At 38.1% G+C, this 19067-nt stretch overlaps 1 protein-coding gene across 1 annotated transcript; it reads right to left on the bottom strand.

The window, feature by feature from the left end:
* Window positions 1-7895: 7895 nt before the first annotated feature.
* nudc (nudC nuclear distribution protein) lies at window positions 7896-13890 on the bottom strand. Its single transcript, XM_067611551.1, has 9 exons — window positions 13692-13890; window positions 12882-12959; window positions 12542-12754; window positions 12370-12450; window positions 12140-12253; window positions 10847-11041; window positions 10658-10741; window positions 10400-10518; window positions 7896-8173 (listed from the first exon to the last, which is right to left on the bottom strand). Exons 1-9 carry the CDS (start codon window positions 13764-13766, stop codon window positions 8122-8124), a joined length of 1011 nt encoding a protein of 336 aa, XP_067467652.1. The 5' UTR covers window positions 13767-13890; the 3' UTR covers window positions 7896-8121.
* Window positions 13891-19067: the final 5177 nt, after the last annotated feature.

The following is a 19067-nucleotide window of genomic DNA, read 5'->3' on the forward strand; positions in this document are numbered from 1 at the left end:
AAAAACACATGTACATAACTATCTATTTGTATTTGAACTCACTGTGAGTTTTTATTTATGTCATTTAATAATAAATTAAAAATGTTTGTTTTCTCAAATGGGTTTCATCTTGTCTGTTTCATGCAACCTCAGTGCTGTAAATTTCAACTGCAGGAATGGGCTGTTTATCAGCTTTAAGAGTTACTATAAGTATGATTTTCATCCTGACACAAAACATTTTAATACACTTTGAAAAAAAGCATAAAACACCTCATACCCTTACCAGAAAGACCCATCATCTGTAAGGTCAAAGGGCAAACAAGGGCCACTGTGGTTTAATAAATAAGAAAAACATCAGGGGTTATGCAGCAGACATCCTAGAATAACCCACAGGTTTAGTCTCCAGGTGTAACTCTCACTTTGCCCTCCTGCATCAGACCTCAATCATCAAACCCCCGCAATATGAGCTGTCTTTAAATAACGTGCCGCACAGCTACGCTAAGTGAATGTGGCTTCTTTGACGTGTAATCGAAATGATGAAGGTGATGGAGAAGTGTCCAGTTTAAGAAATCTGTCGGGATACTTTTCCATCACTGGCACCCTTTTGTTACAATCTGCGTTGTGGTGTGACATACAGCTAACACATTCAGATCTGCATGTGAGGAGAGTCAAAGGTACTGAATATGAACCCAAAATGCTAACACCTGGGATAGAATGAAAACAAATGAGATATGAACATTTATGCAGCCGCTTTTCTCGGGTCAGGTTTAAAATGAACAGGGGTGAAACGGACACAAGCTAAACTCAGTTCAGGTTTTGCAGTGTAAGACTCAAACCATGTGTTATACTGATAATAAGGTTTATAGCATGAAGTCATTCTATGCAGATAAGATAGTTGTAAGAGAGATGCAAATGAAGTAAAAATCTTCCAAGGAAAAATTAATTTACTGAGTTGGGTTTATAATCGCATGTTTGATCATCAGTGTTTCAAGCTTTTTTTGCATTTATTACTATTTAATTTATTAAAATCTAATCCTACATAAAAATAGATACATAATAAGATGTGCTTATGAAAAGTGCATGTACACATATGAAATAAAATTACCATCAAAATTCTGTTCAATTTCAAAACACAGTATCATAAGTAAATGTATTTTGCTTTACAAAGGAATACAAAAAAACATAAAATAAAGTATAGATAAAAACAGCACTTGCAGCACAAAGCTCAGCTGACGAGGGAGAAGAAAAAGAAAGGTTAAAATAGATAAAAAAAATAACTCTATTTCATGATTCAGCTTCATCCCGCAGCTCACCTGAGGCCGGTGGCTTGGCCGTGCACTCATGATGTCAGTGGTGTGATGTGTGTGTGTGTCAGGTCCACAGAGGTTGGATCCCAGAACAGTGATGGAGTGGTCCTCACCGAGGTGCAAATGAAGGCTGGAGGGTCACGGGGCCACAGGCAAACAGTAATGAAGCAGCAATGTGACCTGCAGCTGGCGGAGGCCGATCAGAGCGGAGCAAAGGTCCCCTCATGAAACGCTGACATCTCCCAAAACCTCCACTTTACTGCCTTTCCAAATTTAGGAATTCATCTCCTAGCATAAACAAAATACAGTAGCTGTCTTTGTTCAAGCTGTCAAATGACGTGTGGATTTCTGTCAATACACCAGTGTCACTTGAGGTTATGAAGATATTCAGATGAGCCAAACTGAATGTTTTCTTTTTTTGCACTTTTTAGCAGTGGTTGAAGAGGTTTTCATATACCTCACTTGTATGGTAAAATAGCAATACTACAATGTAAAAACTACTGCATTTCAAGTAAATGTTCATCAGAACAACAAACTACTCACTATTTATTATATTTTACTATCATTGATACATTAATGTGTAAGCAGCATTTTAAGGTTGAAGCTGGTCGAGGTAGAGCTATTTACCTAATTGGGTAGTTTAATCAATAACTATGCATTATATTTTAAGCATTGTTGATTGTATGTTTTGTATGTAAAATCTTCATTTGCAAAGGAACTAATAACTATAGCTGTCAAATAAATGTGGTGGAGTAAAACAGGAGTACAATATTTCTCTGTGGTGGTGACATGGAAATAATCAAGTATTGCAGAACTGTACTTAGTTACTTTCCACCACCACCTTTTAGTGGACAGTAGTCACTGAACCAGAGCATCAAGCAAAAACAGCAGCAAAACAAGCAGAAAACACAGCATTGACATATTATTACCTCATAAAATGTTATGTTGCAACATTAGCTTACATTTATTGGAAAACAGCATTAATAAGAGTAGAAATCAGGGTCGGAAAACCAAAACAACGCACTAACATAAGCTAAAAGGCTCCGCAGAGCTGTAGAGATGGTGGTAATTCTCTGTGGGTTCGTCACGACTGACCCTGTCACATCACACATCATTTTACATCACAGTCATTTGACCCATTGTTAATATAAAAACATTGATTTGTGCAGCTTTAAATTGCTGCTTTATTTTCTCCAGAAACCATTATATTTTATTCTTCAGGTCTTTTATTTATTTTAAACTTTCTGTCCTTTCATTCCAGTTTGACTTGTGTAATGAAGTGACATGTAGTTAAAGATACTCACAACATAGACTTTTACACTTAAAGAATCCAATTTTCACTCATTTACTGTGGATGATGCTTAAATCTAAGTTTCAGCTTCTGCAATTAACATGATTTTGATATTGACCAGTATTTGTGAATCATGTTGGGCCATCCTGAGTATGTAACACTAGTATGTCTACAATCTCAACCAGATATAGAACACAGAGTAAAGCCTTGAAGTATTTTTCGTCAGCTGTTAGTCATAGAACCAAAGGTTAATGCTGAAATACTTTATTTTGTTCAGTAAACAAAAGCCAAAAATAATCATTGAGTCGTTGTTGTTTTGTGTGTGTGTGTGTGTATGTGTGTGTGTGTGTGTGTGTGTGTGTATATGTGTGTGTGTGTGTGTGTGTGCCTGTTTATGAGCAGTTGTCCAGACTTAGTGGTGGAGGATGTTTGCTGATGGTCTTTGCTCAGTCTGGAGCGGTAAACAGGTCCTGCTGGGCCCGGGGCCATCTCTGCCCTCTCAGTTATGGTGTGTGTGTGTGTGTGTGTGTGTTTGTGTGTGTTGATCTGAAGACCTCGTGCTGACTGAGGCTTTTGTCTTCCATGATGGTTGTTCTGCTCTGCACACCCCAACCTGCAGCCTCTGTTGGCCTTCACTAATTGACAATTGGAGTTTGACTTTGCACGCCGGCCTCCTCTCCACCCCTGGAAGTGTGTGTTCCAAATACGCTTTACAGAGTGTGCCCAGCACCCAGGTGTGGAGGACTGAGGACTATAAACAACAGAGGCAGATGTTGGGTTGGGTCAGGGTTGCCTAATTGTGCCTGCAGTTATAGGTTTCAGTTGTAGGAGAGGTTTACCGTAGGGTAAACTCACCAAAACTACATTTTCCATCAGATTTATTGACAGAATTGGAGTTTATTAATGACACAAACTCAAAGTATATCAACTGCTGAAAGAAAAAAATACGATACAGACAGGAACTTAAATCAGACTTGTGTTTTCATCCAATGAGCCAGCATGTAAATCCAAATCTGACAGATGACAGCCTCTTGTCCCATCTTTGTCCTGGTGTCCCCTCACGTATCCCTCCTCCACTTCCTGGAATAAGGCACCCTTATGGAAGTGGAGAGAAGGGCGAAGCGGCCTCCACAAACAGCACGATTATGATGGTGAGTCACATTGTGGAAGGCCTTGCTGGTGATTTACGAGGGGCCGCTGCCAAAAATCAAGTCGTCAAGTCTGGAACAGCGAGTCAGCGCAGCGGTGGGGAGGTGTGTTTGCAGACCGCCCCCTCGTCCGCCCAAAAACCCCAACCCTGTCCCTCTGATGTCTGTGTGCCTTCGTTAATGAAGAAATTCTGGTACCTTGGTGAGACATTGCTCTCAGCTGAGCAGACTCTGCCTCCTCCGTGCCCTCAACCCCTGTACAGTCATACAGCTGCCCCACCCAACCGCAATCCCATCAGGCCTCTGGCTTGGCCTTTGCTCCCCTATTGAAATACTTAATAGGACAACTGGAAGTTGGGCTGCTATATTTTTTTGCCACCAACATGTCTAAATCTTCAGGAACTGATAAAAGGTTTGGAGACAAAGCAGAACAATAACTGATGGCTGACAAGATATTTTCTTTTGGTCATTAACTTTTGAGGCAACTCTGGACTTGAATGGTTCCCAAATTTTTATTTGTTTTCAAATACAGGCAAATTCCTTTAAATTCCACTGTAATGATAAATGCTTTGTGTGGATGAGTTCTGCACAGGCCTAAGATGCAGACCTGGCCAGTACCCTGTCTTTACTGAATGCCACTAGTCCTGCCAAATTTAAGACCCAAACCTGAGCTATATTTTTGCTGTTAGCTCACCAGGTTAACGCAACACTTTGGCAATATTTTGTTAGGTTCTGTTAGTAGCTCGAAGCATTATGGAACAAAATGGCCTGAACCTGACATAAAATGAGATACTTGTTGGGAGATGCCGTGTTCGAATTAGGTAGCAGAACAGTTTTTTAGATTTTCAAATGTTCTCCCAAATTCCAGGCTCTCACTGGTGTCCAGGACGAATGATAAACGTCATTTTAAAAGATAACATTACAGACAGAAACTAATGTTCAGTATGATCAACAACTCACATATGTGTTCTGTCAATACCAGGTGCTATTTTGTACAAATGTAGAACAACTTTGGTATAATTTGACTTTGAATGGAAGTTGCGCACTTCTGACCCCATCAATTTGGACAGAAGTAAGACATGGGTGGGTCAATATGACGACCTAACAATCAACAATGCACATTTGGATTTTTTTCACATCTATGTAGATCAGCCCATTAACACATTGCATTTCCTTAAGTTCCTGCTTTGAATCATATTGAGTGATTTACAGTTAAATATAATTTATTTTAAGCATGTTGTTACTGAAGAGGGTCGAATGAAACAGCTGTTACAATTGTCCTTACAATGACTCCTGACAGTTAAACCTGACTTGCTTCTATACTGAAAAACTAAGCATGTGTTAAAGTACTAAATAATCTGTAAAAAGATCATGACTATGACACATGAAACAATAAACACAACTTGTCATTTGAAAAATTTAACATTTGAGCAAATTTATTTACCGTGGGTGAAAACAGCTTTTTGGGTAAAACTCTGAAAGTATGACATATCCATGCAAATTTTCACGGATCTGGTAAGTGTCACGTGCTGTACCTGCTGGCACAATTAGACATATCAGACTTGTATGGGCTCGGAGATAACTGCAGTGTTACTTTCGTCCTGTGTTACTTTCAACCCAGTTCTCCTCTACATGTATATGCATGGTAATGCAAGAATAGCTTTAGCATCAGTGGTTTTAACTATAACCCACATTAGTGTTAGCTTGCTGTCCTTTGCTATTACTAGCAGCTAAATTATTGTTTTGTCAAAACAAATTTGTGTGTGTGTGTGTCCTAAAAAATATAACAAGATTTTTTACAAAGTGTTAAGAACTGATTATTGTCAGTAAAAACAGTAGAGCTTTATTCAATGTAGAATAATTCATGGTGCTGGCTAGCTAATGTTACTGCTGAGTTTAAAGCCTTTTTGCTAACATTTTCTTGTTTATTGCTATAAGTTTATTGCAATATAGTTTTAGTAATTGTCATTCAGTTATAGTTGTAGATAGTTACTGATAGGGGGGTGTTTGTATCATAAACAGAGGCCAAAGCAGATTATTGCTGGTAATAACTTGGTTTGGTGTGAGCATTAACATATATATTGTGACACTTCGCCACCTCAAAAAGAGTTGACTGCATGACGCCTCTGTCTGTGGGGCTGCAAGTAGACACTGAGTTGTTAGCCTATATATAAGCAGTCACAAACCAAAAAGGTTGCAAATTACAGATTTTTTTTTTTTGTCCGATCACTGAAATCAAACTGCGCCTGTTGTGTTCACTATAACGGTGCCTGAGAAACTAATCAATATGCATGACACACAATAAATGAAAGTTCAACATGCTCTGTGGTAATACATCTCAAGTCCAAACATGGTGACCTGCATTTTGCAATCAGCAGGTTGCTCTTTGCTAAAAAACACTATTGTCCTGATGAGACAGATGTCCGAGGAGTGTTTTTGAACTACATGAGCAATTTCACACATTAGGAGGACTTGCTAGCCAGCATAAGCTAATGTATGTTGCCTCTGGTCACCACAGTGATGGTGACAGACTCTCACCATCCTGACAGGCCAGTCCAGTTAGCTGTGGACAGTCACACAAGCAGAAAAGACTTGTAAGCAAACTGGTCCTCACTGAAGTAACATTTAGCAGAGGTGCATGATATCCAGTGTGGTCTGAGTGAGAAACCGTGTCTTTCACTCATTGGTAGTAACATGCTGATTATCCTCACGGTTCAGAATGATGTGTCAATCACGGCATTAGCACAAGGGGAAATAGTACCTTTCAAAAAGAGTAAACCATACATACTGAATCTGAATATCTAAGATTGGTGGTTAAAATAAACTTAAAGGACAGGTTCACAATTTTTCCAGTGTGTCTTAAAACAACATGGTGTCCATATGAACAGTGAAATCCACAGTGTGTCCACACAGTCATTTTGTGCAAAAATACCTTCAGATAAACATCTGCCACATTCACAGTCTTTTTAGCATCAAATTCCCTCTTTGTGTTTCCTCAGTGTTTCCCTGTTGAGTTGCGGTGGAAGTATAGTAACAAAAAGAGAGTCTTTGGCACTAAAAAGACTGTAATGTTGAAAGATATCTACTTGATTTGACTCATTTGGACACTGAAGCTTCATATTAGCTTCAGATAAACTTTTAAATACATTTTTTTGCACAGAAGGAGGACTGTGGATTTTGTCCCCCATCACTTACATTGTAAGTGCATTATAAAGACATCTTCTAATGGTCAGTAAGAACAGGAGGAATAATTACAGTAAGAAAAACATATTTCAATGTTCATTTGGGCTTCTGACTGTTGTTTTAAGACAGACTTGAAAAATGTGAACTTGTCCTTTAATGTAAGCCTTTGTCAGTAACATGACGGATGCTAAATATAATATGGTAATTCTAATATATATAATGTATATTTATAAACCTCAAAGTGTGGGGACTGATTGCATACAAACACTGCAAATAATAACCTAATCATCCCAAACCACTTAGCCTCTCGCACCTTAAGGAAAACACTGCTCCCTTGTGGCTTTAAGTTAAAAATATTTCCAACCTGGTGTTTTTCATATATTTAAAGGCCTTTTTGGCCCCTGATGAAGGCGTAAATTGAAATGTTGGGCTTTGAATAATATTCAGAGCCCTCCCCCTCCAAAAAAATAATAATACTCATCAAGACTTTGGGTGTGATTTGATCAGATTTCATTTACAATTACCTGCCAACATACAAACAATCAAATTGTCTTACTGTATTAAGGGTTAGAGTTTTATGCTGACACATTTTTCACATTCCAATTATGTGATCATACAGTACTTATGTGATAAAAAGCTAAAACGTGTTCATACATATGTATGTTCTGCAAAACACTTGGTGTCAATACTTTTGGTTTTGCAGTGTGTTCAAGGCAGCGATTGGGTAGCAGTCAACTCATGTTTCACATATTCAATGTGAAGTGAGTGCCATCTATACACACACTCACACCAGGGTTTACATAATTATGAATTAAACCTCTTCTTATTGTAGGGCACTAGCTCTTGGATGCCATCCAATAATAGTACACAGCTGAGTTCAGTGACTCTGATGGCTGGTAAATCTTGGCCTTGAACTCTTCAAGGTTGTGAACTTCCAAATTCATTGGTGGTAAAAATATAAAAGTGAGCAGGGAAAGAGCAGTGCAGTGATTTTAAATTCATTTATTTAAAAAATCCAGACATCTTTAAATATTGCAGGACATGCAAAGGGAGAATGGGTGCATTACAGAAAAAAAAACAACATGAACCCATATGCACTTAAGACATGTAAATCAAAACACATGAAGGAGGGGAGGGGCTGCTGCCTGACGCTGGCTCTGGTTGTGATTCACGTGAATCACAGGCAACATGGATTCTACAGGTGAAGTGATTCTCAGCTGAATTTAGCTTTGGAGAAATCCATCTCTGGATGCTGAGCCATGAACCTGCAGACACAGAGGATGCAGCAGTCAGAAACAATAACACAGGAAAACATGTCGCCGCCCGAGCATGACGCAGTCAGTCTTAATTGAAATTATGTTCCCGACTGCTTTTTAAGATACAGAATAATCTATTCATTTGTTGCTTCATTGAAATACTGTTATGCTCTAATCTTAAAACAATTCTGACTTTGTTCAGGTAATGTTACACTATCATTCTCTCATTCATTTTTGTTTTAACAATAAAAACTTTTCTCTTGCCAGTGTGATTGTGATTTTGATCAGTATTTCCCTGCTGGATGCAGAGAGGAAGATTCTTTTAAACATTAGCACCCCCATCAGGTCAATGAGTGAACTTTCTAAAATGCCCCCTCCATGTTTCATCAAATCAGACCAGGAATGTCTGAGATGACATCACCTCACTTTTCACTGCATGTACTCCATGTGGACTACAGTCAACACAGCAGTATTACTTTTAACCCTTATAAAACGATACAAGATCATTGGAGGCTGCTTTAACAAGCTTTTAAGAGGAAGTTAATATAACAGCAGACATCCCTGCTCTGGTCTCAACTGAGCAGCACAGGAAGAAGAGGGGTTATATACTACTAACAGTGATCAGAGAGCGTCCTTCACATCCTTCTCACAGTCAGGCCTTATCTCAGTGAACTACTGCTCTCTGTAATATTTGACATCACATATGGACCACTGACTCAGAGGAGGAACAAAACTACTGTTTCTAAAAATACTGACATCACAGTCTGACTGTCATGTTACGCATAATTAGGACATATTATATGTTCATGAGGTTAATTATTTTAATTATGTAGTTTCAAGATCATTCTTCTTCAACTTGTAAAATTAAAGGAGCAGATTGGTGGGTTAATGTTTTAGCTCATTTACTGCACATTTCCTGCACTTAAAATTAAAGCTGATCATTCTCTCTAAGTATAATATATATTTTTTTACTCTTCAGATGTCTCACTTAATTTTACTAAGCTGTCAAAATACATTTGCAGAGACTTTAAACATCATAGAGGTAAAGTAATCCATCACAGGGAACAACATGCTGCCTTTATGTTTGTGTTTTTACATTATGCTAACAGCTAGAGCTGCAATGATTAGTTGATTATTGATTCGATGCCAACTATTAAACTATTTTATATACATATTAATACCAACTATTTTGATGATTGATTAGTTGTTGTGAGTCATTTTTTAAGGAGAAAATTTCCAAATTCTCTGATTCCAGTTTCTTAAATGTGAATATTTTCTGGTTTCTTTAGTCCTCTCTGGTAGTTAACTGAATATCTTCAGGTTGTAGACTGTTGGTTGAGACAAAACAAGACATTTGTCACATTGTGCTGTGGGCAACAGACATTTTTCACCATTTTCTGAACAAAACAACTAATTGATTAATCAAGAATTAGTTGTTAGCTGCAGGCATAAACACAGCTGGAAGCAACCATTTGTTTTGTTCTTGATGGTGTGTTCAAAGACATTCGGACATTTGTCACACTTGCATTGTTTCCTTCATGATATCACTGTGTCTCTTCAGTTTTCCATTTTTCAACATCATGACTCATCATTGCGTTGCAACTCTCTCAGACAACTCTCAGCTCTCTACAATGGAGCATCCTTGAACGCACCACTGATTTTTGCAACTGAGTAATTATTCAAAAATGAAGGAAAACTACTGTGATGGATAACACATCTCTGCTTTTACACTGAATATCACTTTGCAGACACTAAAATAAATTAAAACTAATGACGGCCTGGAAGGTGGAATTTCAACCTAAAAACTTTAAGCAGGGCATGAAGAATGGTTGGGAGTAATACACACAAAATGTGTGGTTGAGTGAAAGATTAGAAGCTGATCAGATCAGATGTGTCATGTGTGTCTCTGGAGCAGGAAACTGTGTATGTAGCTGAAGCAGGTTTCTTTTATTGAGCAGGTGAGCCTGACCTTGAGCAGAAACAGATAACACTGAGGGTAAGACTAGACAGTCACTTATTATAAAATCTTTATACATCATAAAGCTTCTTTTAAACTGACAGTGAAAAGAATGTCTGCTTTGGAGAGTCACCCAATAAAACACTAAAGATGTCAGCTGACACGAAGAAGACAAAAAGATCTTTGAAATTTAATGATAACAAGAACCGATCCTTTCTGAAAAATCCAACACACATAAAAGTATATTATTAGGTAGTGACACAATGCTAGAAACTTACTTTTTAAGAATGTCTTGTTTCTTCTGCTCTTCAGATGTAGGCAGACCCATTGATTTCTGCCTCTGGTCATACATCATCTTCTCTACCATGCCACGCGTCTCTCCGTCCAGGTCTGACAGCTGCTCAGCAGGAAATACACACAGCGTGGATGAAGCAGAGAGGATGAGATGGAGAGATGGAGCAGGACTTGTCAGTTATCTTTTTCTTAACTTTTAAAACCTCAACTAGTTACTGCAAAAGCAGCTTTCCATCACTTACCTTTGAGTTCTCTGGACAGATTTTCTTGGTGTTGATTTCTGGATCTGTGGTAATGATCTTGTTCCACCACTCCATTTTATTGATCTGAAATCAAAGAATGTTTAGTCATTTCATTTACTTCATTACTGCTAAAGAGACACAGATAAATGGCTGCGATGTTTCTACAGTTCCAGACAAACTCTGTCGTACCTTTTCCAGGTGGACTACGACAACCTTGCCGTCATCGAGGAGCCAGGAGCTTTCTTCTACCTTCACCTCGTTGTAGAGCTGACCTTCAATAATGGGAGGATGTCCCTTCAGGCCCACTTTGAGGGAGCGTCTCTGGATGTCCACGACCACATCTCTACCCTTGATGCGGAACTTCACATCAAAGGGCACCGTGAGCTGTGGGAGGATGTTAAAATAATGCGTGGCACATTAGATTCTGTTTTGTTGATGGGAATGAAAACTACTGTGGTAAAGAGCTAAAGGACACAGGGAGGAAGACACCCGACTGGAAACTTTTGTTTGGCTGAATAAACTGGATCTGGGCTGTTAAACAATACACTCATCACTGCAATGTAAGCTTAAAGTTTGTTCATGTGCAGACGCTCAAAAACAAAAGAAATGGGGGAACGGGGACATTATATTACTATACATGGCTTATAGCACATGTAGCATAATATAAAATACATATAATACTGTTTATACAAAGTATGACGTTGTGTGACACCTGCACATACAGTATAGTAGGAGTGAAGTTTTCAATTCACAGACAGAATTTAGACTTTTTAGACAACTGACATGTTGTCTCTGAACTTTCTGAACGATGTAGTCCTTCTTTTTACAAACACTCCATAAAGATACGTCTTCATTTCAGATAATGACACATAGGACAACACCTACAATGTGCAGGGCAAAGCCCTACACATAGAATTTGGATTATACGTAGAATATGTAATGCAATCTGTGTAAAAATACATTTCCTGCTACTGATGATCAATAGAACATTAGTTACCTTAAACATGTTTGGCTCATCCAGACATAAGTCAGAATATAGTAAACACAAAATCATAAAGATGTTATGTTAAAAATGGATTTGATTATATGTTCTAGTAGCTGTATAACAGCACGTCTCCGATTCCAGTTCAACTGGAAACCTTTGTTGTATGAGACACCTCTCTCTCTCTCCTCATTTTCTGTCTGCATCTTTATTGTAACTGCCTCTGACGAAAGGCAAATAAAGTCAAAAAATGATCTAAAAATAAATAAATAAATAAATGGATTTGGGTGGCAGAGGGACAATGCACTCGCCCACCACCCGAGGTCTAAGCAGTACAACAAGAACTGGGCCTGCTACGATGACACAAGAAGAGAGGTGAAAATGCGTCTCGTGATGTCACAGTTAAGGGTTTTAGGGGAAAAGCTCGTACTCCTGGAGGCACAAGTTGAGGATGTTGACACACAGGAATGACATGTGAAAGCGCTGGTAAAGGCACTTACATCAACTTCAGACAGAGTCTGTGTCCACTTGTAGTTGGGCAGGTCAGCTCCGTTTCCTGCATTAGGCTTCAGTTTATCTTTGTCCTTCTCATCTTCCTCTCCCTCTGAATCAGACTGAAGAAATGAACAGATTGGTTACCTGAGTCAGACTTAACTGTTCATCAATACCAAACTCTTACATCTTTTGTGCCATGTTGGAAATTTCGCTCTGGAATAGCAGATATACTCACCCCCTTCTCTTTCTCTGCTTTGTCAGATGACTTGTCAGCGTTTGTCTTTACACTCTCTACTTTCTCCTCTTCTTTCTTTTTCTAAAAACACACAGCACACAAATAAATTCATGTCATGGAACAGTGGCAGAGATTCACACATGAAGGGCATTAAATATCTCCCACATCTCACCTTGTCAAGTTCAGACTGAAGTTTCTCTGCTTCTTCATCGGTCAGTTCCTGAATTCTGGGACCGTCTTCGTTTTTCTTCTTCTTCATCTCCTCCTCTGCTAGCTTGGCAGCTCTTTTGGCTTTCTCTTTCTTTTCCTTCTCCTGCTTCATTAGCTTTTCTTGGTGGGCCTTCAGCGCTAGCTTACTGTGATGGGCGTAAGCATCCTTCACTAGCTAAAAGGAAGAGGTGGAGAGAACTTGGTGATGAGTGGAGGTGTGGTGCTACCAACACATCAGTCTGTGTATTCAGTGTGGGGACTCGAATGTCTCAAAAGTTTTAGATTTGGTTAACATCACTCACCGTCTCTGCAGCACCTGAGTCGCCACCGGTGAAGAAATCTGTTTTGCGGCGGAGGAAGCTGAAAAACGTGTTTACTAACTGTTGAGAAAAAACAGGATTTCACAGATTCAGTCTCACAGAATATGACTTTGTAGTGGTTGCATGACTGGACTCTGACAGCTTTCAACAGAAGGAAATGCATCCATATTCATCAGCTTAATGGTTAGTTTGCTTTTCAACAACAAAAATAATGTTTTCTCAGTTTTTTCTTCCCATCTTTTCAAATTTTAACACTGATTTATTATTTTATCTATTTGCAAATTAGGGATAAAATGTGGTTGTGCAAACCTTTAAACTAGAGAAGCTCCATCCTACCACTGTCTCAACTGTCTCATAATATACATTTTCCTTCATTATTAAACACACAAATGAAGGAAAATACAGATTCTTCTAGAAATGTCAGTCATTTGACACCACTCTGACAAGAACCAGTATCATAGAGATATCTGATTATGTACTGAATAACCATAACATTTCTTCCAAGCAAATAGAACGTCTAAAATGAGTTAGTTAATAGCTAAAAATTATTGTTAGATTTAATTGAAATTTCGTGCTGCTATGTAAGTCACATGAATGCCGAATTTGCCACAAAACCCCAATAACTACACACGTCAGGTTCTGGTCTGTCCAGCTACAGAGGTTTTAGATAAAGACCACATTATCAGCTAAACTACAAAGAATTTTAATACATTGTCGTTTTTTGTGCATGCTGACAGGCGAGGTGTGCCTGCTAGCTCACAGGCTAGCTACATTAGCAACACGCTGGATTACCTCTTGTACTCCTCCTTCATGCTGCTGCGCCATAACCAGCAACATCCCGTCATACTTTTCTTCATCATCACCCATATTTGCAGAATAATAATTGGTTTACTAAGATGTTACTTGTGCAGATGACAAGCAAAAAGTTGAGTTAGCTGTGAGGCCCGTGAAGTCACGTTACTCACTTCCTGGAAACAAATCCCGCCTACTCTCCTTTCGGCCAATTGGAGGAATGGATTTTAAGTGACAGCCGCTACTTCCAATATAGTGAGAGTATTGGTTCAGGGCGGGACTAAAGCGTCCAGAAAGGAGAATTTTCTAGAGAAGACGTGAAAAACCGTGATTGAACTGTAAATTTCATTAAATCAGTAAATCATATTATGCTATCCTGAGTATCGTTATTGACGTAATTTTCCTCGCGAGTTCATAACGACACTGTATTGGACATTTATAACAATAAACCATCCACTCAACAGCAGCAATAATAGAAACCTGATACAATAAGTAATAAAACTTCATTACATACATTTAAAAGTGTTATATATCTAAATATCTAAAATAAAAATAAATATAAAACGTTGCCTCCCGTAGTATCAAAATATTTGCCAGGTGCATTAAACGTAGCGGAATGAAACTATTTTGTTCAGTTTAAGGACCAATATATGCTATATGCTATTTCACAGCAGACAGTTTCTTGTTATAACATTTTATATTTTGCCTCGATTTTACCACATTATTATATGACAGTAATAATTATTGGAGTAACTCCACACAGTTTAAGCATTTAAAAATGAGTCTCGCTATGCATATTTGAACTGATTTAAAGCTCTTGCACACCCACTGCACAGCTGCTCTCTGCTATTTTGCTCTCAGTGTGGTAACTACTTTGTGTATATGAATTTGATGACCTCAGCAAATTGGTAGCATTGTTCCATCTACTTAAGAAGAGGTTGAGTCATGGCCTTTAAAAGATTAAAAACAGTAACACAGATGACATGAAGGGACAGCACAAGGTATTTAGATTAAAGTTGAGTTGGGTTTTCTGGATGGACTTGCAGGCTTTCATGTGGGATGGAAAGCAAGTCCAGTGTGGCTTTTTTATTTTTTATTTTTTATGTGAGTCTATGCGCCAGTTTTGCTGAGGTTCCAGATTTTTTCCAGGTTCAATCAGCAAAGCACTTTGCTCCTCTGAAATTGGAGGAATCAATGGACAGATGAGTGGATGGAAGTACATGGTTCAAGGTTAAAGACTTTTTTTTGTCACATGTTCCAGTGCAGTGTACACAGTAATAGCTTGGAACAGTCATGTAGGACCGAATATAGTGAAGAAACAAAATACAAACATACAAACAAATAGTATAGAACAAATAAGTTGAGGATAATGGTTTCATTGAAAAGAATAAGCAATAAAACAAGAACTTTGAATTTCTGTTCAAGGTTATGAACAATGTTGAACAAAGTTATAACTACAAGTAAAAGGGACATTGGTACTGTATGAGGTAGATGAATAAAACAGAATAGTGTCAGGATACTCTATGGGTCAAGGACTGGCAATTGCATAAGTGATGGTATGCATAGGAGTGGGGTTAAGTTTTCAGCATTGAGAGTTCAGGAACCTGATGGTTTGGGGTAGGAAACTATCTCCCAGTCTGTTGTTGCTGTGCTGATATGCCCAATGCTTTTTACCAGACAATAAATGAATAAGCAATCCATGGCTGGTGTCCTCAAGGATCTTCTGGGTTTTCACCCTGCTTATACACCACAGTGATATGTTAAATCCAGACTATATCTGTGGTAACTTACCATGTAAAACCATGAGCATTAATACCAATATTCACAAGCCACAAACAAACATCTTTATTTGTATTTCAGTCATACAGTATGTAAGTAATGTATGTTTGTGTGTGGTGGCTCTCAATGTACTTACACACAACAATGTTCAGGAAGATGCACATGGACATAAAGCTAAAACAAGGACAACAAACTGAACAGAGATACTTTAACAAACATAAACATATGATTATTATGTACAAGCAAGTGGGTGAAAAAATAGATACATAAATATAGAACCAATAAGGGGCCAACAACATTCAATGCCTATATACAGGTGAAACCGTTTCTGTAAACTGTAAACAGGATACAAATTGAGCAAATGTGTGTGTATGGGTAGAAAAGTGACTAAAAGTTACTTTATATAAATACAGTAGGTGGTTATGTACAGTATACAGCCTGATCAAATATGCAGTAATAAATGATATGTATACATGTAATTGCACATTTTATATTTTAAACGTCTGTGCAGCTTTGATAAATATTCCTCAAGTCATTTTTAAAAGGAGTAGTTTATCCAAGATATGCCTGTGACAGGAAAACAGTCCTGACCAAATGATTGCACAGCTAAAAGAGAACCACATGGCATGCAGCAGCTGCAATCTCTGGCAGTGCCCAGTTACAAGTGGCTCCCCACAGTGTACAGCCAAGACATCTTAAACAGATTGGATGACATCAATACTCTTGTACATGTGGATAGAAATCTTATTTCAGCAAAAACTCACATATTTTGAAACACTAACAAAGCTCCAAATGGAGACCTTGAAAGCATAGTAGGGGTGTGATAAGCTAATAGGCCCTATACATAAAAGAAGAAAGAAAGAATTAATGTCAGAACTGACAATACAAATCCTGTGTGATGGCCCTCTGGCTTTGCCATGGCCTTTAGGTTTGTGTTTTGTGTCTCCCTTCAGCTCCAGGATGGTGGAGACTGTATTAGTGCAACTGGGTGCACCTGGCCAGCCCATCCAGAATGCACTTAGGATCAGCAATCCCATTCCTTCTCTCTCTCACTCCATCACTGGCTCTCCCCCTTGCACTTAACCCAGGTCACAAAGAGTTAATAACACGGAAGTTCCTCAGCCAATCAGAATGCAGGTCCACAGCACCAAAGGCAGGCTAAACAGCATAGGCTAGTCAGGCTCTGCTGAGTGAAAGAGCTGCTTTGACAACTCACTGGGGAGAATATGAAAATGTAACATATAGTGTGTTTTATTGCTCAATGCTTTCTGTGGATGGTAAAGCTACTGAGGCATAAGAATACTGTGTGTCAAGTTTACACTGTATAGTTTAAAATCAGTGCAATATTTTTTTTGCTTAATTTAAATTTTAATTAATTTTAATTAAGTTTTTCCCAGAATTATTTTGAATGAGGTATACATTATATGTATATATTCTGTTGAATTTAAAGGAATTAACCATTCCTAACTATTCAAAAAGGCAATTGATTAATGATCAATTCTGGCCAATTCAATGACTGCAGTTCAGATTTTTTGAGTTGATTTGAGGTTGATGATGAGCCAACCCAGAGGCCTCTAGATCCCTGGATTGAAGAGCCCAGAACCAAGAACTGCCAACCTTACCCTGCTCCTGCTATGGTAGTAGGGTAAAAAAAATCTGCGCAAGGCCAGCACCATTCTTACACTCATCTCCCAGCACCACTTTCACAAACCCCAATTTCCAGACTTTAACCCCCTTTTGACTTGACTTGGAAAAGACACGTGCCTTCTGCATTCTTCTTCAGACACATTATCTGTGTCTGTGGAAGGACTGAGTCATAACCATCACTGGTTTGAATGTGCAGACTGTGTCTTTACATTATTGATATGGTGTATTATTGTGCCTTAGTTACAGGAATAGTGAACTATTGTAAGTTTGTAAGGTTATTGTAAGATTGAAAAAATACTGAAATGGGTATTTTGTTTCAATATTGTTACCTCCTTATGTTGGATCCAAATATTGAGAATTGAGATTCCAAATTAGGGCTGGATATTGCCACTGATCTCCCAAGTCAATTCGATTTTGATTCAATTCTTAAATCTTATTTCTTTTACATTCAACAAGTGAGCAACACTACAGGCTGAACATTAGAGGCTGGACTGTCAACACATTTCCCAGTTATAAAACTATGGACCAAAGATTTTTTTCTTAAGCAAATGCAAAAAGATTAAAACATGACAGATCTATGTTTTTTAGGCCTATGTGTGCAAAACAGTTAAGGCAGAATAATAAAAGACCTGAATCTCTAGCAAGGGCTTCATCATTATCAATATTTTAAAAAATAAATGCTATCCCATACAGCTAGGCATGACCTGTTAGTACCAGCTATTTCAATTTTGTCAGGCGCATCAAACTTTAATGATTAGTGTGAGCACAGACAGCAGAAACCGAAAGTCTGCTCATTAATTCATCTGCACTGTTTGTGTTTGTGTTTGTGTTGACAAGACATCAGTCTGATATCTACAGATAGCTGCTTGTTAGTGTTAGAGATGGACTGAATACAGTAGTACCTGCACACTGCTCAGTCGACAGTCACATCTCGTAGTCAGAGATAATCTTGTTAACAAACATAAGGAGTGAGAGAGTACAACACAGGAACTGCAGTGGAAACATTAAAACCATTACTATCTTACATTCATGCAGATGATGATTACGTACCATGTACAGTATTTTGCTAGTGTTTACACAGACAATTGGGAATAACACAACTAAATCTATTCTTGCTGAATTTATAGGGCTTGCTAAATTGATCAGTAGGGATTATGTTGAGGTTCTTAAAGACAAGTTCCTAAATGTTCCTAAATCCATCACACTGCACCTACTGTAGTGTTAGGAGCTATATGCTACACTCATCTTTACACCATACAACACTACACATTCACACATCCACTCACCAGCACTACTGATCTACTGATTGGCTATTTCATATATTTGATTAGCACATTTTCTTGAAATTTCTTTAAAAATAAACATAATTGATTGCTTTTTCAGTACAACTGTGTGAGTCCCTACAGACTACAATTACATTACATAACATTGAATACAATGTACCGTTGTCACATATCTTCTTAAAAGGTAGGACTACCTTTTTATGAACTGAATAATCAGGCCAGTAAATTGCTAGCACACCAGTCAAGACATATCATCATCTCATCAAATGTTCATCACTTAATACATCCCAGACTGGGATGTAGGCATTTCAGAATTGTATGTTTTTTTCGATTAAATTAAAATCCCATTATTTAAACAAAAATAGGTTGCTCCTACATGATGCCAACCCCATCGAATTTTATAAAGTTTATTCACATGTTGGCACCACCATCAGATTATTGACTTATTATTGAACTTTTAGCCATGAGATTAAGGTCTTCCATCTATTTCTCCTGATCAGACTGGATTCGGGGATAAAGATATACAGAAACAGAGAGAACAAGAATGTGTATGAGGGAGAGAGAGAGTCACATATGGCATGTTATCATAGTTGCATACACTGCTGTACAATAAGAACACAGACAGCCTTATTCTACCAAGTCTCCAAAATGTGTCTTTATTAAGTAT

The sequence above is a fragment of the Thunnus thynnus genome, chromosome 15 (genome assembly GCF_963924715.1).
Source record: "Thunnus thynnus chromosome 15, fThuThy2.1, whole genome shotgun sequence".
NCBI classification, from domain to species: domain Eukaryota; kingdom Metazoa; phylum Chordata; class Actinopteri; order Scombriformes; family Scombridae; genus Thunnus; species Thunnus thynnus.